Source organism: Podospora bellae-mahoneyi, chromosome 7 (assembly GCF_035222275.1).
Source record: "Podospora bellae-mahoneyi strain CBS 112042 chromosome 7, whole genome shotgun sequence".
Classification (NCBI taxonomy): Eukaryota; Fungi; Ascomycota; class Sordariomycetes; order Sordariales; family Podosporaceae; genus Podospora; species Podospora bellae-mahoneyi.
In genome coordinates this window covers 3,247,264-3,272,252 of record NC_085886.1, presented here as the reverse complement: position 1 = coordinate 3,272,252, position 24,989 = coordinate 3,247,264, and the positions used below count along the sequence as shown (strand labels likewise).

The 24,989-nt window shown below is 52.3% G+C and overlaps 10 protein-coding genes across 10 annotated transcripts; 6 read left to right on the top strand and 4 right to left on the bottom strand.

Moving 5' to 3' along the window:
* The first annotated feature begins 372 nt into the window (after positions 1 to 372).
* On the top strand, positions 373 to 2,751 carry QC761_711330 (uncharacterized protein). Its single transcript, XM_062882683.1, has 3 exons — positions 373 to 1,593; positions 1,645 to 2,291; positions 2,358 to 2,751. Exons 1-3 carry the CDS (start codon positions 1,457 to 1,459, stop codon positions 2,462 to 2,464), a joined length of 891 nt encoding a protein of 296 aa, XP_062728751.1. The 5' UTR covers positions 373 to 1,456; the 3' UTR covers positions 2,465 to 2,751.
* Positions 2,752 to 3,042: 291 nt separating this feature from the next.
* MRPL23 (54S ribosomal protein L23, mitochondrial) lies at positions 3,043 to 4,240 on the bottom strand. Its single transcript, XM_062882682.1, has 2 exons — positions 3,805 to 4,240; positions 3,043 to 3,739 (listed from the first exon to the last, which is right to left on the bottom strand). Exons 1-2 carry the CDS (start codon positions 3,823 to 3,825, stop codon positions 3,203 to 3,205), a joined length of 558 nt encoding a protein of 185 aa, XP_062728750.1. The 5' UTR covers positions 3,826 to 4,240; the 3' UTR covers positions 3,043 to 3,202.
* On the top strand, positions 4,227 to 6,008 carry CCS1 (copper chaperone). Its single transcript, XM_062882681.1, has 4 exons — positions 4,227 to 4,718; positions 4,816 to 4,945; positions 5,008 to 5,085; positions 5,156 to 6,008. The coding sequence occupies exons 1-4, from the start codon at positions 4,482 to 4,484 to the stop codon at positions 5,743 to 5,745; spliced, it is 1,035 nt and encodes a 344-aa protein (XP_062728749.1). The 5' UTR covers positions 4,227 to 4,481; the 3' UTR covers positions 5,746 to 6,008.
* A 2,323-nt stretch (positions 6,009 to 8,331) lies between these two features.
* Positions 8,332 to 13,046, top strand: QC761_711300 (uncharacterized protein). Its single transcript, XM_062882680.1, has 6 exons — positions 8,332 to 10,436; positions 10,510 to 10,659; positions 10,760 to 11,095; positions 11,155 to 11,319; positions 11,381 to 12,280; positions 12,347 to 13,046. The coding sequence occupies exons 1-6, from the start codon at positions 10,422 to 10,424 to the stop codon at positions 12,365 to 12,367; spliced, it is 1,587 nt and encodes a 528-aa protein (XP_062728748.1). The 5' UTR covers positions 8,332 to 10,421; the 3' UTR covers positions 12,368 to 13,046.
* A 1,553-nt stretch (positions 13,047 to 14,599) lies between these two features.
* Positions 14,600 to 16,147, bottom strand: QC761_711290 (uncharacterized protein; the record flags this gene model as incomplete). The annotated part of the gene is made up of 1 exon (XM_062882679.1): positions 14,600 to 16,147. One exon carries the CDS (start codon positions 16,145 to 16,147, stop codon positions 14,600 to 14,602), a length of 1,548 nt encoding a protein of 515 aa, XP_062728747.1.
* Positions 16,148 to 17,104: 957 nt separating this feature from the next.
* QC761_711285 (uncharacterized protein) lies at positions 17,105 to 17,621 on the top strand (the record flags this gene model as incomplete). The annotated part of the gene is made up of 3 exons (XM_062882678.1): positions 17,105 to 17,238; positions 17,273 to 17,304; positions 17,407 to 17,621. The coding sequence occupies 3 exons, from the start codon at positions 17,105 to 17,107 to the stop codon at positions 17,619 to 17,621; spliced, it is 381 nt and encodes a 126-aa protein (XP_062728746.1).
* Positions 17,622 to 17,999: 378 nt separating this feature from the next.
* On the bottom strand, positions 18,000 to 19,859 carry QC761_0111690 (uncharacterized protein; the record flags this gene model as incomplete). Its single annotated transcript, XM_062873225.1, has 2 exons — positions 18,000 to 18,951; positions 19,506 to 19,859. 2 exons carry the CDS (start codon positions 19,857 to 19,859, stop codon positions 18,856 to 18,858), a joined length of 450 nt encoding a protein of 149 aa, XP_062728744.1. The 3' UTR covers positions 18,000 to 18,855.
* RPL34B (60S ribosomal protein L34B) lies at positions 18,039 to 18,833 on the top strand (the record flags this gene model as incomplete). The annotated part of the gene is made up of 3 exons (XM_062882677.1): positions 18,039 to 18,076; positions 18,168 to 18,291; positions 18,645 to 18,833. 3 exons carry the CDS (start codon positions 18,039 to 18,041, stop codon positions 18,831 to 18,833), a joined length of 351 nt encoding a protein of 116 aa, XP_062728745.1.
* Positions 19,510 to 20,442, top strand: QC761_0111680 (uncharacterized protein; the record flags this gene model as incomplete). Its single annotated transcript, XM_062873224.1, has 2 exons — positions 19,510 to 19,999; positions 20,062 to 20,442. 2 exons carry the CDS (start codon positions 19,510 to 19,512, stop codon positions 20,253 to 20,255), a joined length of 684 nt encoding a protein of 227 aa, XP_062728743.1. The 3' UTR covers positions 20,256 to 20,442.
* A 586-nt stretch (positions 20,443 to 21,028) lies between these two features.
* MT2 (Sphingolipid C9-methyltransferase 2) lies at positions 21,029 to 23,169 on the bottom strand (the record flags this gene model as incomplete). Its single annotated transcript, XM_062882676.1, has 4 exons — positions 22,721 to 23,169; positions 22,124 to 22,610; positions 21,313 to 22,064; positions 21,029 to 21,247 (listed from the first exon to the last, which is right to left on the bottom strand). Exons 1-4 carry the CDS (start codon positions 22,841 to 22,843, stop codon positions 21,029 to 21,031), a joined length of 1,581 nt encoding a protein of 526 aa, XP_062728742.1. The 5' UTR covers positions 22,844 to 23,169.
* Between the last annotated feature and the right edge of the window lie 1,820 nt (positions 23,170 to 24,989).

Below are 24,989 nucleotides of genomic sequence, written 5' to 3'. Positions count from 1 at the left end.
CGTTGTGCAGCCGGGATCTGAGGGATGGATCACGAAGGTGGTGGTCGGTGCGCACAGTGCTTGCCCTAGACTCCCACGGCTCTGTATTCCGACATTGAAGATGGTGAACAGCAGTTACAAGTACTACGAACTTTGTTTACTGTCAAAACACAAATTTCCTGGCATGTATAAGCACACCACTTCCTCGGCGTCTCTCCGCGAACCATCTAGCGTACTATGCCACGTTACTATGGTCGCAATGTGTTTGTGTTTGGGTGGGTGCAAGTGTCACCGATGAGGGTTAGGGTCTCTTGCAAGCGTCCTGGAGGTTCTGCTCCTGCATTTTCAGTTTTCACTTGATCAGTTCTTGAACATGTGCAATGAGAGGGGACACCAGTGTTGAATCTCTCGAGTCACAGCTATGCTTACTATTGTCTGGGTCAGCAGCTCATTTCAGTGTGTTGGATGAGGGCAGAGCTGTTCTTATCAGCTTCAATCACTGATAAGATGGACCATCCGCAAAGCTAATGGCCGCCTTATCTTGCCCATGCTGTGCGAGGTGGGATTCTAGCGATCATCTGTGTGACGACAAGCGTTTGAGGCGAGCTTTATGCTTTGGAGGTTTCAATTAGCTGAGCAGCCGCACCATCCCCAAGTCTTGTTAGCCATCCTTTCGTCGTACGATGCCGATGATAACCTGTTGTCAACGGTGCGTGGCGTATGGAGGGGCGTCGAACCCCACAATCCGGACTGTGCCGGGAGAGGTCAGAGAGAGTGGGGGCTTTCAAGTTCCAGGTTCCAGGCTGTCTCATCGTCGTCGTCGCCGTCGGAACTCGAACGGCGGGAGGGCAGTCTTCAGCTTTGTAAGTCCTCCGTCAGAAGTGACAAGACATGGCTAGCAAGGCAAGGCTACTGCAAGGGTTCAGATAGATCAGACCAGATTCTGGGGATGTTGAAGAGAGGTTACAGGGACTAGAAGCCGAAGATTGAACGATCGGCCGGTGTCGCAAGCCTCCGGGAGCTTTGCGCGGGGGAGAGCCCTGGGCGTTGGGGGTTGGCAGTCGGCGGACTCCGGCGAATCCACTTGTCCCTGTTGCCGGCTTGCTGCTTACACGGGCGGGACCAGAACGCCGCGAGGCGCCGTCCGATCTGCATCTTCGGCACGCCTGCTTGTGCTGACATTCCTTTGCCCGCGGGGGTGGGTGGTGTCGTGCTTCCTCGCAGCTGTCCACATCCGTTCGTTGGTTGGGACCTTTAAGGTTTGTATAAAGACTCACCGTCGTCCACTCTCTCCAACCTCTCGTCTTCTGTCTACACAAACAGCTTCTTCCTTGTCTTGTAATTTGAACTCAAATCCACTTTGCTCTCTCTCTTGCATTAGTCCCCTCCGAAGCCGTTCATCAGCTTCTCATATTCTAAAAAGCTTTGCAAATACCCTCAGCACACAAACACCAACCACACACACGCAATCGTCGAAATGGCTCGTCTTGCTGCTGCTCGCTATGGAAAGGACAATGTCCGTGTCTACAAGGTGCACAAGGATGAGACTACCGGCACTCAGTCCGTCACTGAGATGACCGTCTGCTGCCTTCTCGAGGGCCAGATTGAGACTTCGTATGTATAATCCCTGAAAGTTGTTCCAACAAAGACTAACCCTCTTTTCAGTTACACCGAGGCCGACAACAGCGTTGTTGTGGCTACCGATTCTATCAAGAACACCATTTACATCAAGGCCAAGGAGCACCCCGTCAACCCCCCTGAGCTTTACGCCGCCCACCTCGGCCAGCACTTCCTCGACAAGTACCCCCACATCAACGCCGCCAACATCAAGGTGATCGTTCACAGATGGACTCGCATCAACATCGACGGCAAGCCCCACCCCCACAGCTTCTACCGCGACGGCAACGAGACCCGCAACGTGGAAGCTCGTGTCTCCCGCGAGGCTGGCATTGAGCTCAAGTCCGCCATCCAGGGTCTCTCCGTCCTTAAGTCCACCGGCTCTGCCTTCCACGGCTTCGTCCGGGACGAGTACACCACCCTCGGCGAGACTTGGGACCGTATTCTGTCTACCGACGTTGATGCCACCTGGAACTGGAAGACCTTTGCCACTGTCGCCGACGTGGAGAAGGGCGTTGAGAGGTTCGACCAGGCTTTCGAGGTGGCCCGCAACATCACCCTCAAGACGTTCGCCGAGGACGAGTCCGCCTCGGTCCAAAACACCATGTACAAGATGTGCGAGGAGATCTTGGAGAAGGCGGCCGAGGTGGAGGTTGTTGGCTACTCTTTGCCCAACAAGCACTACTTTGAGATTGGTATGTTTTCTTTTTTTATCATTCTTCTTCTCAAGAAAAGCGATTTTCTAACAATACATGACACAGACCTCAGCTGGCACAAGGGCTACAAGAACACCGGCAAGGACGCCGAGGTGTACGCTCCCCAGTCTGGCCCCAACGGCCTCATCAAGTGCGAGGTCGCTCGCTCCTAAGCACCTCACACTTGGTTTTTTTTTTTAAAAAAAAAAATCTGTTTTGGATTTTGAGTTCTACTGCTTTTTTCGCAAGACTAGCTAGAAGCTGTTGTACGAAGATCATGAGCATGGCGTTACCCTGGTCAACATATTTTTTGGGGACATAGCAGCGACAGGCAAGCATCTGGGACAGGGGGGTTTGACTTTTTGGTTTTTGGTTTTGGTCTATTGCATTTTAGATGGCGTTGCTATTTATTAGCATTTTTGGGATATCAGCAATTCATATTATCTTTGAGTTGACGCACACATGATTCCGAGGAGTCTAATCTCTAGGTGTGGTAGAAGAGTGAATGACTGCCGCTCTGTCAATGTGGTATAACTGTAGAAGAGATGCTGCGAGTATCATGTATACAAGAAGGCTTCATGTAGACAACATAACCATTCTCCATTTGATAGTTTATTCTTGTGTCTCAGCTAAAACCAAGCACCACTTCAGAAACATATGAATTGGGATCCCGAGCAGTTATGGTTTCCAAGAACTACATTCAAACCCAAAATAATGTATGTACAGACAGGATTTTGACCACCCATAATCTCAGCTTTACCCCCCTGGTAATCCCATACCGTGCAAATACAGATATCTGAATTTCTGAAAAACCAGCCATCAGTAGCCTTCAACGTCACGTATACCAAACTCAGTTCCATTCCATGATTTTATACTCTATAGTTACAACCCATCACCGCGCCTTAACCCCTTCATGACGGGATCGTAGCCTTATCACCCTCCCTAACCGCCTTCACAATATCCTCCCACCCAGTCTGGCCAACCTTCTTTCCCCCAAACCTGATAATATTCTCCTTATACGGATGGGCATCCCCCTCGAAAGCCTTCAACCTCGCCAGCCTCTTGTCCCTCAACCTGTTCTTGGGCAGCATGCCACTAACCGCCTTCCTCAACACCTCGGCACCGCCAAACTTATCCATAAGCACATCCATCGTAATCGTCCTCAGCGAACCCGGTCTGGTGTTGTGGCGGTAGTATGTCTTCCTCCACTTCTTGTGACCGGTGGTGTACAGCGCCGCGCAGTTGGTGACGACGACGTAGTCACCGCAGTCAGTGGAGGGGTCCCAGATGGGCTTGTGCTTGCCCATGAGGATCATGGCGATACGGGAGGCGAGACGGCCGAGCGAGGGGGGGGTGACGGCTTCCGGGGGGGACTTGACGGTTGAGAGGGTTAGGTGGGGGGCCGAGGCGGAGATGTGGTGCCATACTCTTGAGTAGGCAAGGCGGGTCTGTGGAAAGGCAGCGATGTTAGTCTGAAGCTCAAGAATACTCAAGCGGGGGGGGGCAGCATTACAGAGCCTATAGTTTGAGACATTGTGGCGGGTTTGTGTTGGGGTTCTTTGAGAAAAGTGAAGCAATCAAGCCCCTGGGAACGAGTCCCTCATTAACTGTCGCACCAAGAAACGGGAACCACCTTTTTGGTCTCAATTGAAACCTCTCTTTCCGAAAGGGGTATCAAAATATGGCGGAGGTGAGTTTGGCGGGAGGGGTGTCAATTGAGCTGGTTGGAGTCGCGATTGTCGGCAGGGTCTGGTCAATGGGGCCCAAAAAATTGTCCAGCTTCCTCACCGTCGGTGAGTGGTGACCTTTTGCCGAGCATACCGAGAGGCGTGGAAATGCGTGTGCACGGGCTACAACGGTTAAGAAAAAGCCAAAGGTGGATCCCCAGAAACAGCTGGAACCCATGCCGCCTACTGCCCCGCGGTTGGTGAGCCTTGAAACTGCCCCGCGATCGATGAGCTGATGGAAGGCGGCGAAGACATAACGGAATTATTATTTAAGAGAAAAGTTGGATTTCAAAGCAAGTCCCTGAAAGATTCACGTTAGATCCATTTGACCGTAATATCTCCACATTCTCATATTCTATCATCAAGCAGAAGTTGACATTGCTTCTATCCAACGAACATCTTCCTCATCGAGTCATCTCGTCCATCTGTCTGAATCAAGGCTTGTTAGTTGGTTGGCTGGTTGATGCCTCCTATCCCCAAATTCAGCTTCACAAAACCCATTGCATACAGTCTCAGTGGCATCGCCCTCTTAGCATCTGCAGGCACATACACATATCGACGGCAGCTTCTCCATCTGCAACAACAGCAACGGCAGCGATCCCAGTCGCCAATATTCCCAGGAAATAAAAGTCCCAACTCACCAATAGTCTCAGCGGCAACCGCATCTTCTTTAAAAATGGCCATTACAACCCCTTTTCAGGTACGTCTCAGACTGCCAAGTTGAGATCATTGGATCTTCTAGGGCTTGCCTTTACCTCACTCAGGAACAAGGCTAACCACAATATCTGGCTCTTCAGACTCTCTTCGCAGTGCCCATGCATTGTGAAAGTTGCGCCAAAGACATTTCGCAAGCCCTGTTCAAAGTATGCGGCATCACAAAGGTTGAACCAGACGTCAAGGAGCAGCTGGTGACAATTGAAGGAACCGGTGAGTCCCTTCTTAAACCGTGTCCTCAAATCAGAAAACTCACACATTCTCCCTCTGCATAGCACCACCATCAGCCATCGTCGATGCCATTCAAGCTACCGGACGTGATGCCATCCTCCGCGGATCAGGAGCTTCAAACAGTAAGCCCCCCCCTTTCTTCTCATACCTATCCCTCCCCGCCTCAAGTTTCTCACACGCACATCTTTCCAGGTGCGGCAGTAAGCATCCTAGAAACCTACTACCGCCGCTCCGTCCAAGAAGCCGCCGCCTCCGCCTCAGCCAGCAAGCCAGCCGGCAGCTGGATCAACCAACGCCTTGTCCGCGGCCTCGCCAGGATGGTCCAAGTAAGCCCTACAGAAACAGTCGTCGACCTCACCATCCGCGGCCTCTCACCAGGAAAATACCGGGCCACCATCCGCGCCTATGGAAACCTCCAGGACGGGGTCACCTCTGCGGGCCCCATCTGGAGCGGGACCACCACCACGTCAACTGCTGACAGCGAAACAAAACCTACCACCCCTCGTGGAATCCTGGGTACGGTAGAGATAGGATCAGACGGACGGGGAACCGTCTTCCTCAACCACCCCTTCCAGGTGTGGGAGGTCATCGGCCACGCTCTGGTTATCTCGCCCAATGACGAGAGCGACGAGGGGAAGCCCCTGACCAATGATGAGAACACCGTGGTTGGGATCATTGCGAGGAGTGCCGGAATTTGGGATAATGATAAGACTGTTTGCTCCTGCACGGGGAAGACCTTGTGGGAGGAAAGGAAGGATGAGGTATCAAAAGGGATGCTGTGATTGAGAAGGCCCTTGGATGGGAAGGAGGGGGGCTTGTTTCGAAAGGGGGGGGGGAGTGATATTTCTGCCAAGAGATATGGATCTTGTTGTAAAACAATTAAGCTTACTTTTTGAACGAAAATGGGGATCCTTTGCTATGACGAATGTCGTCTCTTCTGGTCCTGGAGGCTGGATAAAGACAAGTCAGGGTTGATAGGCGATAGTGGTGAGACTTGAGGTGGCCGCCACAAGGAGGCGGCCTGGTTTCATCAAACACGCAAAATTCCCATGGTGATACAATGGGATTGTGTCGATTTTCCCATGCGCGCGGGCTTACCCTCCGCATCTAGACAGAACCATAGGAGGGTGATCGTCTCCTTCCCCCTTCTGGTTTTCTTTCCTTGTGAAATCTCAGGATTATTGTGTGTGCGTGTGTGGAAGGGTGGTAGGATCACCGGGAGGATGTTCGGACTCTCTTAACGTAGATCATGCACGAGAGGAAACACACACCTGCTGGGTCGACGGGATTGGTCCCGAAGGCCAGCCCCCACGCCGCCGGAAGCCGAAAGAGAGAGTGTGTCAAAAAACATGAGACGGAGAAGGGGGGAGGTGAGATAGGGCCAAAAAACCGAGAAGGAATCCTTGTGTGTAGCCAAGTGCAAACAACTCCTAAGGTATGCTCTGTAGCAGGGAGTTTCAACAGTTGCCTGGATTTGGGGCACCTATAGGAGGAGTGCATATGGTCGACGATAGTACCACCCCCTTTGAGTGTCAGGTCGAATACCACAGCAGCCGGCAGTCTAGGTCTCACGTCGTGGACGAAATGACTGGTACTGGAAGCTGGTAAAGCGTGTAATCATTGTCAACCTACGCCCTTGTAAAAAGCAAATAGGCCTCTCACTATATTTCAAAGCCTATTAACTATCTTTTGAGGCCTATTGAGCTTCTTTTAAGGCATGGGAAAATATAGTATGTGGTACCTTACTTTTGCAGTGCCAATTCTTTTGTCCACGACGTGGGTCTCCATTGCAGCTGTCCATACAGCCGCCGACCTGCAACTGGAGATCTGTGCCCCTGGGTGACTGATGGAATAAAACTGATGGAAATACCTATCCAGAACTTAAGGTGAATGGAAGCTTGATGACGTGGGAAAAGATAAAAATATTCTTATGTGATATCGCGCACTTGAAAGCTGGACGGAAAGAGAAGAAAAAAGTCTGTGGGTTGCGACCAAACATCAGATGTGAAGTTGAACTGCCGGGAACCTGAAGTTGAAGCGAGTTTCGCCTGTTCAGCAATGTTCAGTGCCATCCTGGGAGGATCCACAGTTCTTTGCGCTCGGACCCTGTTGATCGGCAGCAAAGACGGGAGGGGCCGAGAATTTTGAACTGCGAAAAATTGTTAGTGATCACTGCCAGAGACGACAGCCCATCAGATCCATCTCCAACATCATAGCGAGCACGAAGTACAACACAACCCACACCACATGCTGGGAAAGGAGTTGTTGAGGTCACACAAATTATCACCGGCATCTAGTACATGCTTCCGGCCCTTCTTTTTCGCAATCTTCTATTTGAAATTGTCTTTGGGTTGTGTCTGACACTGTATCCTGCTCCACTGCCGGCGTCCTGGTCCCTTTTCGGCCTCACCATCTCCCTTCTCAACGCAACCGCACCTGAGTGGCCGCTGGTTTTCTCCGTTACCTCCACATGGCGTGGTAACCGAGTGCTTGGTACGGATTCGTTAGCGTTCTGTCCCCGGCTTCGACTCCAGAGCCTCTTGAGCTTTGATTCGCACACAGCGAACGAGATGAGATGACCCTCCCGCGCCCAGCCGTGAACGACACCATAATTAAACCTGCGATGGCACCATTGGAGGGCCGTCCATCATTGTGTACGTCACCGTCACTATCACAGAGCCGAGTTGTGCATATGTCACCAGCACATGGTCACAACTCTTGCTGTTCAAGCAGACTTGTGCAGGTTCTTGGTATCAAGAATAGAATATCGACTGAGAAAGGCTCGATGTTGGCCGTGTGATAGCACCACCACTAAAACTGGCATGAAGATGGCAAAGGTCGATTCATCAGATGTATTCCCAAAGCGCTTATTGCAACACGATATCCAACTGTCGGAGGAAGCGTGCCCTTAGGAGCCGGCAACGGCTTGATTGAACACATGATACTTGCTGTCGAGGGAGTATCGGGCTCTACGATCATAGGGCAGGTCTTTGGATCGGTAAGCCGACATACAGATCGTGTTCTGTATACAGTCTTCAAGGGATTTCCAGCCAGCCAGAATTGAGTGAGTGACTGGTTGGAGTGTTACACAGCGGTGTTCGGTCTTCAAGATTCAAGATGAAGTTGAGAGTTGTGTGGGGGGCCGAGTGTAGAGTGTGGAGGTTGAATTAACCGCCCTGCAACGCAGGGGTTGCGTTGGTGTGGGGCTGGCCCAATCAACGGTCGTCCAGGGTGCTCTGGAACACTTGGTGCATGAGGGACGCCAACCTGTGATTCGCAGGGGTGCCAAAGACTCTGTGACAGACAATGGCATTGCATTGACCCCTAAGAGTCTCACAGACACAGTCAACCGCCCAGCCAAGACTCTCGACGACTGGTTCACGAGCTTTTTTCTCATGCACAATTTCAAGAGAGGTAGTCATTGCATTCTGCCTCCCGTCCCGGGAAAGCTCCTATTTGCCGGTCATAGACGGCCAAAAGGACACCCACGCCTGGTGACAGATATCGGATGGCTGAGCTGTCGTTGTGTTGCTTGATATCCCAGCCATCTTTCATCCCATGAGGCATTCCGAGGCCAGTCTTATGTTCGCCATGTCTGATACTGATACTGGATGACATTCAGTGAGAGCAGACCATGGGCCGGATGACAGGCATCGTCGGGAGCTGAAGAAGCGGCCCCGGCACAGTGACCTTGACGCATGGCTGCAAATGGCGCCGCCGCCAGTGACGTTCCGCACCCTGCCAATCCGGTGAGCCTCGACAGGGGACCGTTCGATCCCTGGCACCATGCTCTGCACCTTCACTTGGAGTCTTCCAGCGATAGCAGGACGCTTCCGGAGGTGGTTCGACGACACTGATGAAAACGTTCGATGGACCATCCTGCCAATGCAGACTGGTATATTCGTTTGTTCCTGTTCCCACCACCGGGCCCTCTTTAGGCCCTATCGCCGGAGGGATCGGACAGGGAGAGCCTCAGGATTTTCACTACAGACGGGACGTAAAATCATCCCGTGTATCCAAAGAATTGGGCAATCCCAAACAAGACATTTCCCCTGCCCCTATTCCTTCTTTCGACCAGTCTCGGATGTTTCTCCTTGCGTGCCCCTCGACCAGTGCCCCCTGGGATGATAGCTCCACAGGGGAGAGACAGTGCTCGAAGGTTGAGAGGGGTAACCCTGTCGTCTGTAACAGTGGGCTTCAGAAACCTCCTCCACAAGCCAGGCCTCATTCACGTTTTGTAAAGCCAGCCCGAACCTGGCAAGCCAAGTTTCTCGGAGGGCCTGCATGATCAGCTCCCCTAGTTTGGCCGTCTCCAAACAAGCCCACGAATTGATTCCTCGCTTCTGGCGGACGGTGTCCGAAAAAGAGGCCCTACCCGCCCTGTACCTGCTCGCCGGTGCTGGCTGCTGTCCAATTCAGGCCGAATATCGATCGCTCTTTTCCCCGTCATTCCCACCTTGCTCCTATTCTTTTCCTCAACCTTTGCATCTTTCTGGCTCTTGGTATGCCAGTTTGAACTATCTAACGTAATTAATACTTTTCCTTAATAATCACCGTCAGCATCCTAATCCTCGCTCGCCGCCGGCCTACCACTCGCTTCTCCCGACCCGAGAGTCTGGATTCGACGCCTATACGCTGTGGCAGTTGTCGTTGGTAGCACATGGCCTGCTGCATCCACTATAACTATATCGACACGATCGCCAGGAACAGAGCTAGCTCAGTAGGGAAGAGAACCCCATTCGCACAACCGACATACCGAGGGCTGCACGCGCCGCAGTCTAGATTGACGGCTCCACGATCATAGATTACAAGGAACACCCTCCGACGAACACACACCGCAGTAGGGTGAAGGAACACGAAGACGAGAGACAGAGAAAGTGGGACGACAGCAACACCAATAAGCTGCAGGACAGTCTCAGCGGAGGAGTCCCCCTCTCTTTTTTTGTCACCCGTAGCATCTTGGGTCGTCTTGTGAGGAGAAAAAGCAGAACAGCAGACTTATCACACGCCAAGTGGCCGCTAGCTGTCAACAACTCTTCTGCTATCGGGTCACAGGTTGTTATCGGGGTCATAATTATACCGGGACGGTAGAGATATTAAAGGCTGGATTCATCAACGAACTCGGGCTTTTTGGAATTACAACAACAAAAAGAAAGACGGAAGACCAGACGCTGGCTGGGCTTGACTCGAGCAGCCAACCCCCCCCCCCCTGGTTGCCGCCAGCCCGAGCTAGTGCATCCGACCCCTGTCCCTCTCCGTCTCTTTGCCTGCCCAAATCCTACGCTTTAATAGCCACACAACCCCTCAACGTCCGTCGACCGCCCGACGCACAACCGCCCAGGTTTCAGCAACATTCGCATACCGAAAAACTATTTCCGAACGACGGCTTCTCTCGAGTGTCGCAAGGTCAAACCGGCTTTGATAGCCCTTTCTTTGCAGCTTCCATACCAGAGCAGCCATGTCTTTAAAACAGGTAAGACGACATCCCAGCTGCGGACGCGCTCAGGTTGTGTGGAGAACAGCTCAGCTTATACGCCCGACTATAGGAAATAGAAACTTGGGTCGAGGCCCTCAAGTACTACGACAACAATGAGTTCGACGAAGCCCTCCAGGCCTTTGAGAGGATCTCGGATACCTCCAAGATTCTGTTCAACATGGGCGTGATCAATGCGACACTCGGCCAGCACGAGCAAGCTGTATGTTGCCCCCCCCCCCAACAACCTTTTCTCTGTTCTCTTTGGTTCAGGGGGGGAAACCCCCATCAAAAACAATAGATGCTAATACAAAACACCACAGGTCGAATGCTACCAACGCGCTGTCAAACTCGACCAGTACCTCGCCGTCGCTTACTTTCAACAAGGTGTTTCCAACTTTTTGCTGGGTGATTTCGAGGAGGCCTTGGCGAATTTCAATGACACACTTCTTTACCTCCGCGGCAACACGCTGATCGACTATGGGCAGCTCGGGTTGATCTTCAAGCTCTACTCTTGCGAGGTCTTGTTCAACCGTGGTCTCTGCTACATCTACCTGGAGCAAATGGAAGCTGGTATGCAAGATTTGCAGTATGCCGTCAAGGAGAAGGTGGTGGAGGACCACAATGTAATCAACGATGCCATCAGAGATGAGGCGAAGGTGAGATCAGGATCTGTTTCAGCTGTACTGGTGTTTTGTGTCTAACATTGTTTTTGCAGGGCTATACAGTGTTCTCGATTCCTGTTGGTGTTGTCTACAGGCCCAATGAGGCCAAGGTGCGAAATTTGCAGCAAAAGGACTACCTCGGGAAGGCCAGATTAGTTGCTGCCTCGGACAGAGCCAATGCCTTTACCGGATTTGCCGGTGCTGAAATGAAGCAATCTGTATGTGTTCCCTTCTCCAGCACCATGTCACTCCCAGACACTAACACACAAGCCAAAACAGACCGGTCCAATCGAGGTCAAGGACGACAGGCCACAAGAAGCCCTCTCCTTCGCCGCCAGCAACCTAGTCAAACCAGGCCTCCAGTCTAGAAGACAGCAATCCGAACCACCAAACAGCCGCAACGTCTTCCCTCCCACCCCACCACCCGAGAACGACAAGCCAGCGCAACCAAGCCGCGCCGCCTCGGTCCGCAACGGACCCAAGCCCGTCCCCAGCCGCCTCAACCTTGAAAAGTCCCGCCCAAGCGACCGCTACGAAAAGGCCTCCCCAGACGAGGGACCACGCGAACAGCAGCGCCGGCCAAGCCGCTCCGCCTCGGCCGCTGCCCCCCCATCCCGCGGCTACTCCCAGCGCGATCCCCCCTCCTCCAGGAGAAGAAGAGAAGAAGAAGAGGACACGTACAACGACGACCTCTACGACATGTACCAAGGCGGCGGCGGCTCCAGAAACAGCCGCTCCCAACGGAGCAACCGCGGCGGCAACCAGCCACGCGACCGCTACATCGAGGAAGAAGACGAAGAAGGCAGCGACTACGACGACGGCTCCTTTGACGAAGGCGACTTTGAGATGATGGCGCCCAGGAGGCCAGGTCCCGGTTCTGTCTCTGGGGGATCCAAGCGGGGGTCCTCGAGGAGGGACGCGCTGAGGACGATCAGGGTCAAGGTGCACGCCAACGACGTGCGGTACATCATGGTCGGGCCGGCGGTCGAGTTCCCCGACTTTGCGGCCAAGATCAGGGAGAAGTTCAACATCCCGCCCAGGGGCCAGTTCTTGATCAAGTTCAAGGACGAGGACTCGCCCGAGCTGATCACGATGGTGGACCAGGATGATCTGGAGATGGTGATGAGCGGTGTGAGGCAGAATGCCAGGAAGGCGAGGTCGGAGACGGGGAAGATGGAGGTATGTTTTTTTTTCTTCTTTTTTACCCTCAACAACCTTTTCACAGTCATGCTAACCATTTGCCAGGTCTGGGTTGAACTGCAATAATACATACAACTCTTGTTCGCGACACGCAGAATCTTTTTTTGTTTTGTTTGTTTCTTGGATATTCGAAATTATTCGTATTTTATATACCCCGGCAACTGAGCCCCCCCCCCCTTACACCCACCCAGCCCCTCTAAAAATACGAAGTAATGAATGGAACGATGATGGCACAAAAATTCTACACCACAAAAAGCAAAATATCTTGTCTTTCTGCTTTGCTGCTTGCTGCTCTTCCTTCGCTTACAACAACACGTATATGAACATATTCTCATCAGCATATTCCCACCACATGTTCCTTTTTCTTTTTGCATAAGATTTTTTCTTTTCTTTTTGTTAACTTTCAGGGGAATGGGATTCTTTTTAAATAGCCAACACGAAGAAAGAGGCGTTCTTTTTTGGGATGTTAACTTTTGAAGGGAATGAATGGGGGGGTGAAAAGAGGAGATTGTTGATTGTTGATATCCCACCTTTGGCTAGGAGGAAGCGGAAGAGGAGGAGGAGGGTTTTGGTAGAGAACTTGATTATTTCTTTGAAATCGTATTCCCTTTATTTTGTTATCTGTTACTCAACTGTCTTGCTTCTTTCATTTTACTTTTGTTGTCATGATTTTTCCCTGTCTTTGTCTACAAGGCGTTTTATCTTGTGGTAATGAAACTTAAATATTATTATCAGGGAAGAGTAGAAGGGCGAGGGGGGAAAGGGGGGTAGGGTGGATCGAAGTGTGCAACATTTAGATACAAGAAGGGCGAGTTGTTGATACCAAAGGTTTGGGGGTGGGTGATGAGAGACGGCACGCATAGCATAGCTTTATACACCTGGATGGTGATGTGAATTGAGTTTTTTCGTCAGCGCTTTTCAACAATGCCTCCCCCGACCTGTTGTGCCCTTCCTTCTCCCTTGAACACTTAACATCTTGACCGTTGCCCTCAAGACATCACTCCAGTCACTATTAGTAAAAAAGACCCATAATAACTCGCATTCAAGTGCTTGATATTGATATATACACCACACTTAAGGGTTTATTCCATCGTACAAACTATGGTTTTTGTATGTTTGTTGGTCTTTGTGTTTGGTGGCCCCCCTGATTTACTTCGCTCTCGCAATCTCCTTTTGTGGCCTTTGCCTGGCTTGTGTCTTGTCCCAAACCCCCAAAGGTGCGTCCCATTCAGACAGACTCGTCGAACCTGAACTGGGTGGTCAACGGATCGACATGGGAATATATCTCAGTGCTGGGTGCCTTGGTCCTGCTTGTGTCGGTTGTCTTCGCAGTTGACGTGTCGCCCTACCCATATACTCCAAGATGACCTCTCGCCCTGGCATCGCCCAACTGTAATAATGATGAGCCAAATAAGTCCTCCCCTTCCCCCCCCACCCCACCCCACCCCACAGGAGAGTAATGAGTAACAATACCAAGTACTCCGTTGTTTAAAATAATAAAAAAACACACAGTCTGCATGGCAACCACTAGCCAAGCAGACCAAGAAAACTGAAAAAAGCAAATCGCGCACAAATACCGAAGACGGCATGCAAGGTATGGAAGCCGTAGAGATATAAACCCCCAGACCCAACCACAGGGTCGTCACAACGCCGCAAAGAAACATGTCAAAACCAACCCATGCCTTGCCCTTCCCCTGAAGCCCAACCACGACGCCTCATCACACCCTGTTCCCCGGGATATAGTTAAAAACGCAGAAAAGAGAAGAGCAGGAAATGCACACCTGAAACCACAGAAACCACAGAATGTATTTACACATTTTACTCATGCTGGCCCGGGCGAGAGAAGCCAGAGTAAGCAGGTTGATCCCCAAGAGCCACAGAACAAAAGGAAAATAAGCAGAAACTTCTGCTACACACTAATATAACTGAAATAAGTCGGCCATGTGACGGACAAGATGCCACAGCGCCTTTTCTCATCCTCTTTTACTCCAACGGTGAGTGAGTACAGGCGCTTCTACACCCGACTCCTTGCGTGCCAGCGTCGATATGATACAGATGTTGGTGCGACCTCCGTTCAGACCGTTTGGTTATGGCTCGTCCTAGCAGACGGCAAATACAACCTAGATCAGGTCAGGAGTACATGGCGACAGTCCTGATGTAGGACTTGTCGCGTGGTTCCGAAGAACATGTGACATGTGTTGGTATGCTAACCGACTCACAGATGGCTGCTTCCAACATCTTCTAATGGTCTGTGGGCGTAGCAGAACGATCGCACACTTGACTTGGCTCTGTTCCATCCTAGGTGTTGACCATGAGCGAGAGGCGTGATGGATCTTCTTCCATCATTTCGATCTGAGTCAAGCGGCTTTCCAGTGCCCCCATCCTACTATCCACAAGCGGCTGCATGCCTCCGTTCGTCATCGGGGCATTGCCCATATTGCCGCCGCCCATATTAGCAGTTGGCATGCTTGGTGTTCCCATGGACGGTACACCGCCGTTTCCGAGCATTGATGGTCGACCTGTCTCAAGAGCTTCTAATCGCTTCTCCATGTTGTCCAAGCGCTGCACAACGACCTGTTCCAATCGACTGAAACCCTGGCTCATCTCATGGGAGATGCGGTCGATTTTATGATTGAGGCTGCGGATACTTTGCGCGACAGGTGTGTTTTCTTGTCCCGGTTGAGCCGCAGCAACACGCGCCTCATGGTTATGCCGGACCTCCTGGACAACGAACCTCCACTGATTGCCCAAGTTGACCTCGCACACGGCCTTGGCCCGCCATGGGCAATCAACCTTGCGCGTGCTTGGGTTGCGCTTCTTGGCCGTGCTGTTGTACTTGACTCCGCCGCGATCGCATACAAGGTCGTAGCGCGTCGGCTTACCATCGCGGTAGTTGCTGGCGCGTAGCTTCACAATGGAATAACCTTGCTCCTTCGCATGGCGCTGTACCGCGGCAAGCAGCTCGTCGAAAGTCTGATATATGCTTTCTGGAGGTGGGCCCAGGCCACCTCCGCCAGGAATGCCTGGTACCGGCGACTGCGGTGGCATCGAGGAGGCCGAGCCAAGCTGAGGCGCGGGTTGCGACGAGCCGGTGGGAGTGGGCGTGCCGTGCCAAACCGGCAGATTCGAGTAGGAAGGACCGGCGGAGGTTGGGTTCGCCACGTTTGCGGGAGGGGAATCACCACAGGTGTGCTTAACACCGCCGTATTGCTGCTGGAAGAGAGCGCGGCTGTCAGGCTTGGCCGCCGATGGGTTCACGCTGATACTAGGGCGCTGCTGCTGCTGCTGCTGCTGTTGGTGCTGGTGCTGGGTCGGCTGTTGTTGTTGTTGTTGGGATTGCTGTTGCGACTGCTGCTGCTGCTGCTGCTGTTGCGCCTGCTGGGAAGGGTGATGGTGGTGGGCGTGCTGCTGGTGAGGGTGCTGAGGGTGCTGTTGTTGGTGCTGGCCGTGATGCTGGTGCTGCTCGCCGGCTAGGTTGCTCAGGCTGCTCAGACCAGACGTGTCGGGATGCGGGGCGGAGGCGAGGGTGGGTTGGGGATCGGGGTACTGGGAATGGGCATTATGATGTTGGTTGCTGTAGCTGTTCATCAAGCCGTCTGGCTCATGGGATCTGTCGAGCTGCTGTGACGAGAAGCTGGACTGAATTGGCACGGTGTCAATGACATGGCTGCGCACGGCCTGGGGGTGGTTGTTGTTTGCCATGGCAGCCCCCCAGCCCTGGGGGAGCTGGCTGACAGGGGTGAGTGCTGGAGAGGCAGTATTTCCGGCTTCCGGCACCCTGGAGGTGCGCTGGCGCTTGCGGCTCCGTGGCTGCTGCGAAGCTCCTGGAGCTCCCTGGGACTCCATGGTGATTGGAACGATTTTCTGGAGGACCGCCTCGGTCGTTGTGGAACAGCCAGTGGAAATACTGTGCGGCGTGCTGCGAGCTGCGAGGCAGAGAAAAAGAAGGCGCCCGACCCTCCACCACGAAAAGGTGCGCGTCAGGTGTCGGGTGTGAGGTGCGTGCGTAGATGCAGGTACGTACTCTTTGATGGATGCTGTACCGTGCGTACGAAGAAAAATGGACAGTAAAAGATTCTCAGGTTCTGGTCGACCTGCTCTGAGCGCTGAAGAGATGTGTGCGATGAAGACACGACACGCACCGTGTGTATTCCGGTTTTGATCAAGGCTGCCGATCCGCCAGCGACAAAGCAGCAACAAGTGGCGGCGGCGTAACGTGCGACTTTTTGTGCTTGCCAGCCGCGGGTTCCCTGGCGATGGAGCTGAATATTGAAAGTTTTCTTATCAAAAGGGTTGCTTGCTTCTCTACAGAAAATGGAAGCAAGAGCTGGACTTCCACCAGGCCGATTCCTTTAGGGCGCTCGGACCATCCACCATAGTAAGGTAGGCAAATGCATTTTCAGCCACAGCCAGACTCCCTGTGCTGTGCGTGTCCCTGAAGAGGGAGGCAAAAAGCTTTGTTTGCCAAGCTTTGCTGGCTCTTGGTAGCAGCCGAGCCAACAGCGGCAGCATGAGTAAGGTCTGTCAGCCTCGCAGCAAATCATGCTGCATCGTCTCCCCCGCAGTCTTCCATTGATTCATCTCTGGTTGATTGCTCCGTGATAGGGGTTTCTGGATGAATGCCTGCCTCATGTAAATATTCATCTTCGGATACATAATACTCTGCAGCCGTTGCGGCCCCCTCATCTCGCTCCCACCACTCATCAAAGTGAGCTCTCTCAAGAGCTTCAACTCACCGTCGGTCTGTGCCTTGCATCCATCACTGTCGGTGAAACGAGAGACGGCACCCTGGAAATAGCAGAAATGGCCAGCAATCATCCAACCCAGGCCCAGCCAGCCAAAGACGGCGCGCAGCAGGAGGAGGAGAAGCTGGAGGATGCACTCTATCACTTGAACCAGCTGCATCTCCAGGCAAGTTATGCACACTGGTCAACGTTGTGATCCGGGGGCATATTCTAACGTCGGATACAGCTTCGACGGCTTCGCTCGGCGCTTCCGCGCATGTTGGAGCCGCTGAATACCAAACAACCCTCCCGTATGCCCCCCTCCAACCCCTGCTCAACCCTCCTTTTCGTATTCTGACCATAGTCACCCATAACATCTAGCCGAGGCCATGTATGCCGCCTTTATGCAGTCTGTTGATTCCACAACCAAAGAGTTGGGCAGCTTCCGCGATGCCTTGGGCAGCCCGGAGACCAAGGCTATATGGAACAGAGTTAGCGCCAGTCAAAAAAGAGATCCCAAGGGCATCAAACAATGGCGAGCAGTGGATGATCCTTTTTGGGGTGATCCTGATCGGAAGAGGGTGAAGACGGAATAACATGTATGGAAGCGGGTTTTTAATATGCCATATTGGAGTTTGGAGTTGGCTGGTCCAGTAAAGAATATCATGTTTTGGGAATAGTTATTCAGCCTTGTTTCTAGAGCTCCCCACGATTCACTTGTGAGCAACGGAGATGATAGTGAAGTTGGAGGTTGAGCCCAAGTGGTTGTTGGTGCTGAAAAGATAGATGACAGCCCCGCACTAGCCACACGGTTATGTCAGCTTTCGTGGCTTGGCCAGTGCATGGGCAGCCGTTGCATCAAGCTGCCAACTGCCAACCCTCGAAGCCGGAGAATTGGTGGGGCCAGGATTTGCGCCCACACAGAAATTTCCAAACTGTCCCTCAAAATTCATCCACCAAGCACACCGTGATCGAGTCGACGGAAACATCACGACAGCGACATCACCGCAGCAATGGCCAACAACAGAGTCACCTACCGTCGCCGGAACCCGTGAGTCGCCCCGAATCAATTCGTCTTGTCCCGACCGTGGACCTGGAAATCGGGGAAGAATAATTTCGCTGACTCGAGCTTCTCTTTGCAGCTACAACACCTCGTCCAACCGGACGCGGGTTGTCAAGACTCCCGGTGGTGAGCTCCGTGTTCTTCACATCAAGAAGCGCGGCACTGCCCCCAAGTGTGGCGACTGCGGCATCAAACTCCCTGGTGTAAGTTTTATTCGAATCTTTAGTGCTACACAAATGGGAAAAGGAATGGTTCGAGAAAGGGAAATTGGGTAGAGCGGCAAACCACGATTCCATCGACCTTTTGAATTATTCGGTACAAATTTCGCATGACGAACGACGCCCGTAACGATTAGACCCCGACTTGATCATCTCCAACAAACGCAACTCCTGTGCTGCATTTCGACTTCATACCTCAGTTTGCTTTTCAACACACCACCCGAGGCCCGCCGGCAGCCCACGAAACCGACGAAGGGGAATTTGAGGGCGGATTAGTTTTGTGTTGCAGGGGATTTCGTAGCAAAGACGGACGAAATACTGACAGGACTGATTTACAGATCCCCGCCCTCCGCCCCAAGGAGTATGCCCAGATCTCTAAGCCCAAGAAGACCGTCCAGCGCGCGTACGGTGGCTCAAGATGCGGCAACTGTGTCCGTGACCGTATCGTCCGTGCTTTCCTCATTGAGGAGCAGAAGATCGTCAAGAAGGTGCTGAAGGAGCAGACCGCCGCCGACAAGAAGAAATAAATGCGACAATCTTTTACTCGGGTCAGGTCTGGGCGGACGGTGCTAGTTTGATGGTCTCATTGCTTCGGTGTTCACGGGAAAAGGGCTGCATGCCGTACACGTACAGCCCGGGTTTTGGCTGTCTCTGTTGTTAGGGCTGCTTTCGACTCAGGAATGAGGTTCGCAAATGGAATGGATTTCAGGCTGCTTTTTTCATGGGGAGTAGTGGGATATGGTATTTGCGTGATTCCCCCATAGCTGCGGGAGGTTCTCAGCGCCCCATTGCTGAGCCGCTAGACGACGAGACGGAATTCAGCACAAAGTTCGCCCAATGTTTTTTGGTGTTATGAGGAGACTTTGAAGGTCTTTTGAGGTTTCTGATTAATCTGTGCCTTTCGTGGAGAACGGGACAAAGGGCGTTGGGAGATGGCAAAGGAATCGAAAATGTTCAATGATTGCAAGCTGTCTCCCGTCTTCTCCAACGCCAAAGTGTCTTTTCCTGTGTTGCCCAACCCACGCTTTCAAGACCCCTGCAAGTGACGTCGAGTTTCGCCTAAATTATTTCCAATCGAGGAGAGCTCCTCCAAGTCAAAACGTCTCTGCAACCTCCAACGGCAGAGCGTACAACAGCACCACCACTACCCCGCGCCAGCTCCAAATCGATACGCATGTCATAAACTTACTTTAACAGACCACAATGGCGACGTTCTCACCCTCCATACTCGTTTCCGCCCCCGCGCGACGGCTCACCACTCTCCGTCGCATCATCACCTCCAGACCATCCCTCCTCAGCTCCTTCACAACAACTCCCAGGATATCCGCCGCTTGCTTCTTCTCCTCCCCTTCCCGCACCCTCTCCAAAGGCGGCGCCCCCCTAGCGCACAACAACGAGCCAGTCCCGACTTCCTCCCCGACTACCGACTTCTCCAGCCTTGACGTGCTAGGCAACACCCCCGTCCCGTCCACCTCCATCGACGTCTGCCACCATGACGGCTTCTCCCTCAACTCTGGGGTGCAAATCACCAACGGCAGCGGGGCCTTGCTCATAGGCGGGGAGGCGTTTGAGTGGAAACCATGGCTTAGCAAAGACGGGAAAGGAACAAGAAAAAAGATGATCAACAGCAAGTGGCAGTGGGAGATTGATCCCGAGAGTTTGGGGGTGTTGAGTGTTGTTTGGCCTAGGCCTGGTACGTCTCTCAGACATACTGGAAAAAAGTAAGGGAGAGGTGCTAACGGTTGAATGGGATAGATCTCCTGATCCTAGGAGTGGGTAAATACAACAGGCCCATCAGCCCAAAGATGCGACAGGCGATCGGCGAGATGGGCATGAGGGTCGAGGTGTTAGACACGAGAAACGCGGCGAGCCAGTACAACCTTTTAGCGACGGAGAGGGGGGTGGGGGATGTGGCTGCCGCGTTGGTGCCGATTGGGTTTGAGGAGTGAAGGGGAACCTGCCTATCCGTTAAGGAAAGGGGGAAAAGTGGTAAAATATCTGTATATACCTAGGTTGATGATGATACCAGTTACTTGGTGGAGAAGGGACAACTACAACCAGAAAGTCTGCTCTACTATGTGGAAATGCAAAGGCTACCTATTACAGGCACCCCCCTCGACATGAATACACAGGACCCCCACAGTCCCTTTAACTTCATATCGTAGTTTCGATATCGTGTGTGTCTTTGGAATCCCTCAATTGCATATGAATCCTCTATCAGTCGAGCACAGCTCAATCAGGATATCCATCCCTCTTTTTCCACACGTCGTGAAATCAGTGGCAAAACACCAGTGTGGAGTTCTTGTCTTTTAGGGGAGCAAGGTGTCAACATTACCTGAAAGCTGACTCTTCTTATGCGTCACACGAGCTCCAGAAAACAACACTATGCCGTAATAATATCCATTTTGTCTAAAACCTGTTCGGCAGCAACGGATACTACATACAGCATCCAAAACACCAGCCAGCCCTAAACCCCTGAACCCATCCACCAGGGTATTTCCCATGATCTATCCCTATATGATTATCAACTCCCTTTTTCATCATACACGATCGCACGTATCGCCCCCCCTCCTTTTTGGAAAACCCTATATAACCCTGTTTCTTTTTGATAGCCGATGACCAAGAGTGACCAACGAAACGTGAAAATGCAATCACTAATCGCATCGCTACCGCAAAAAAAGAAAGTCATGATGTGTCATTACCTCCCGTCAACACACCCGACTTAGTTGGCAGGCACCTGGGGAAACTCGGAAGCCTCACGAGCAGCCCAGGCGGTCAGGTCAGCCTTGGTATTGGCCAGAGCGCCGTGGAGACCAAGCTGAGAAGGAGTGCCCTCGATGCGGTGGAAGCCGTTGTCGTTCTTGTGGAGAACGATCTGGTAGCAAGTGGCGGAACCCTGGCGAGAGATGATGGTAGAGTAGGCAAGGAAGAACTCCCAGATCTAAAATTTCAAAAGTTAGCAAGATGCATTCAGACTCGGGAAGCTAGGAGTAGTCATAAACTTACGCGGAACCATCTCTTGCCGTACTTGGCAACAACCTTGTCCTGGTTGGCCATCCAGTTCCTGTACCATCTCCAGAGAGTACCAGAGTAGTGAACACCAATGGTATCAACGCTCTTGACCTCGAAGCCAGCGCCCTCGCAGCGGTCAACGAACCAGCCGAGAGGGGTAGAGGCATCGGCGCCGGGGAAGATGTACTTGTTCATGAAAAGACCCCAGATGAGATCCTCAAACTGCCAGTGCTTACGGAGACCAGCAATCTGCAAAAAGAAGATACCATCGTCGTCGAGCATGTTGTGAACCTGCTTGAGGAAACCGTGGAAGTGGCGGACACCAACGTGCTCGGCCATCTCCAAGCAGGTAATCTTGCTGTAGCCACCTTCAGGGACGGGGATATCACGGTAGTCCATGCACAGAATCTTGCTCTGATCCTCGGGAATGCCAGCATTGCGCAAAGCCTTGTTGCCCCAAGCAGTCTGGTTGCGGCCGAGAGTGATACCGGTGGTCTTGGCGCCATAGTTGACACTGGCGAAGCGGGCAAGAGTGCCCCAGCCGCAGCCGATGTCGAGAAGCTTCTCGTCCTTCTTGAGCTCAATCTTTTCGCAAACAACAGCAAGCTTGTTGTCCTGGAGCTGCTCCAAAGACTCCTCCTTGTTGATGTCGGCAATGATACCAGAAGTGTAGATCATACGCGGGCCGAGGAACCAGCCGTAAAAGTCATCACCGCGGTCGTAGTGGTCACGGACCTGCTCCTCATCTGATAGGTCAGGCATGTTAGCGAAAGTCTGAAGACCAAGCCGATAGTAGCAATCATACCCTGAGAGCGAGTGTGCATAATGACCTCGGGAATCATGCCAGTGAAGAAGAACTTGACCAAGCTGAGAGTGAAGCGGAAGCTGGCCCAGTCGTGGCGGTACTCCAAAACCTCAAGGCAGTCACCGTTGAAGTCAACCTCGCCGTCAAAGTACATCTCATGGAAGGTCTCCATGGGGATCTTGTTCTTGCCAGCATATTTGGCCTTATCCTCGGGCTTCTTGAAGGTGAGGTAGTGCTCGATAGGGCGGCCGGGGAACTTGGCCTTCTCATTCTTGCGGGGGGCAAGGGTCGAGGTGGCCAGCCAGAAACCAGAGATGATGGGCAGGGAGGTGATGAGGGCGAAGAAGATGGTTGTCTTCAGGCCGCCACCAACCTTCCATGAGAAGTACCAGGGGACACCGATCAGGAGAGAAAAGAGGGCGGCGTTGGAGAAGGCATCTGTGCCAGCGGCATCGGCGGGCAGAGGGGCATTCTTGATGGTCGGGTACTGGAGACGGATACGTACACGTTAGATAGCTGTGAATTGGGTTCATCCCAAGCCAATTGGCCCCCAATTGGATCAGGTGAACAGGCCAACAGGTCTCCAGAACTACTCACCGAGGTGGTGCGGACACCACAGTCCTCCGACTTCTCAAAGGTGAAAGGACCGGCCTTGGGCGTCTCAACGAACTTAAAGTTGAGGGCGGTGCCATTGCCGTTGGCAGCGTCTGGTTTCGACATGTTTGCAACAACTGCAACAGTTACAGTCCGGAGTCCAAATGCTTGCAGTTGGACGGGTGGACTGGTGACTGTTCTGCGGGCAGGGAGGGAGGAAGGAAGTTCGAGGGGGAGAGAAGTTTTGGGAGCTTTGTCCACGTACAGCTTGGTTTGTAGTTTTTGACAGGCCAGGAGAAAGGAGGTGCCCAGTCCACCAGACCCCAGTCCCCTGGACCTTTTGGCGGTGAGAAGCGAGCTGGCAGACGCTGTGGGGTGTTTCCTGGGGTGTTCCCACTGTGTCTTGGCACGGCAAGCAAATCTCCAAATCTCAGCAATCTCGCCCGCAGCTGTTTTGTTTTCATCCCTGGCATCAAGCCCTCTCCTGTCCAGCTCATCTCCTTCATCCTGGTTGGCCAAAGCTCTGGCCAGAGCGAACAAGCATTTTCAGCTTCTCGGCCCCGGTTTGGTAACCGTTTCTTAAATTCACCACCACCTTGACCAGGTTGCTTCCACCACCTTGACCAGGTTGCTTCCACCACCTTGACCAGGTTGCTTCCATCACCCTGTCTTGCGGTCTGTTCCCCGTTGAGGTGAGGTGCATCAAAATCTCCACGTCATCTGCTTCTGCTCAACAATCTCAACAATCCCATCTTGGAGGCATGCACTGAAACACCAATTGGGACAGGCCGTGCGCCTACCTGGGAACCTTACACGTTCGCGGCAGTGATTTTCACTATGTGCTGTTAGACTACATGTTCATGAGCTATAAGTGCCATGAACTACAACTGTCTATGTGTGTATATGGTTTATAGCAGGTGGATATGGACTATCAGCTCTTTGCTGACATGTCCAATCGATGTCGTGCCAGCCCTGGCCAATTAAAAGTGCAATCAATTGTTTTCTTTATAGCCTTTCGCATGTGATACACCACTAGATGGGCAAGGGAAAGCAGAGCAACACTGACATCGCACAGAAGTTCCGCCAAACATTCGGATCAAAGCTTGCTTGAGCCATTTGGGGCCCTCCTTGCTCATATCCAGTAGCAGGCATCTATGTCAACAGCATCTGGAAACCAATCATGAATGTCTCTCAATATTGGACGACCCTGGATGGGTTTCAAAACAGGTACCGTAGTGATCACTCTGTAACTAAGAATTGGACGTGTCCCAAGTTGACAGTCTTGTGTTTATGTGGCTGAAATGTCTCTTTTGCAAGCTTGAGTTGGGACTTGAATAGTGATCAAAATTCCCGTTACAAGATGTCAACCAAATCTTATGGTTCAAGTAATACTTCAAACCTGCTACTCCATAGACCCACGGGAAACAGGTGAGCTATGAACCAGGATTATACATGTGCCCTAGGGTGCTCCAAAACCTAGAAACACTCTCAACGTGTAGTGGTTACTGGGTAATATAATAACGGCCATGGCCTTAGGGAGCTGTGAAATTGAAAAGGACAGAAATGCGTCGGTTGGCACAATTCTGAGCCCATTATCTGACCGTTGTCCGAACAAGGAGCCGGCATGGAGCCGAGATGGAATATTTCTAAGCCATTACCCAGTATCACCGCGATTGTCGCGCCTTTAAATAATCGGCAAAGGATAATACACCACCTGACCACCTTAAGTTGGTAACTTAAGCCACCAAGGAACTGACCATGGTACCTAGCAGAAAGCCACCCGCAGTAGACGAAAACTAAGTTCAGAGGCGTCGAGGGATAGACACCCCGTAAGCCGGGAACGGTGACGCATGATCCATTGCTATGAAAGTCACCACCTCTTGGGCATCTCTTGACGTCCACAAGATACCTGGCATCTCTGAAGAGCAACTACGGCCCCAAGAGTGCTGGATCTTCATCACACTAATAGCCCACTTCACGGTAAACACCTACCTCTCACTGGTGAGACTCCTACTCGTAGTTACTAAAAATATAGAGGCCATTCTCAGTTCTGGTAACTATCGGCCATAAGTCTCATGGCCGGTTCAGCATCCGTTTTAGTTAGCCCAACAGTTGCTAGCGCCAGGAATGAGGCAATTAAGTTGAAGAGGCGCTCCCACGAGGACCGACAGGGATCTTCACGATGTATCTCGTGAGTCGTGTGATGTCGAAAGAAGCACTGAGCTAAGTAGCTAAGGTTCGGCCCGGTCATCAGAAAGGCGGAACCCAAGGA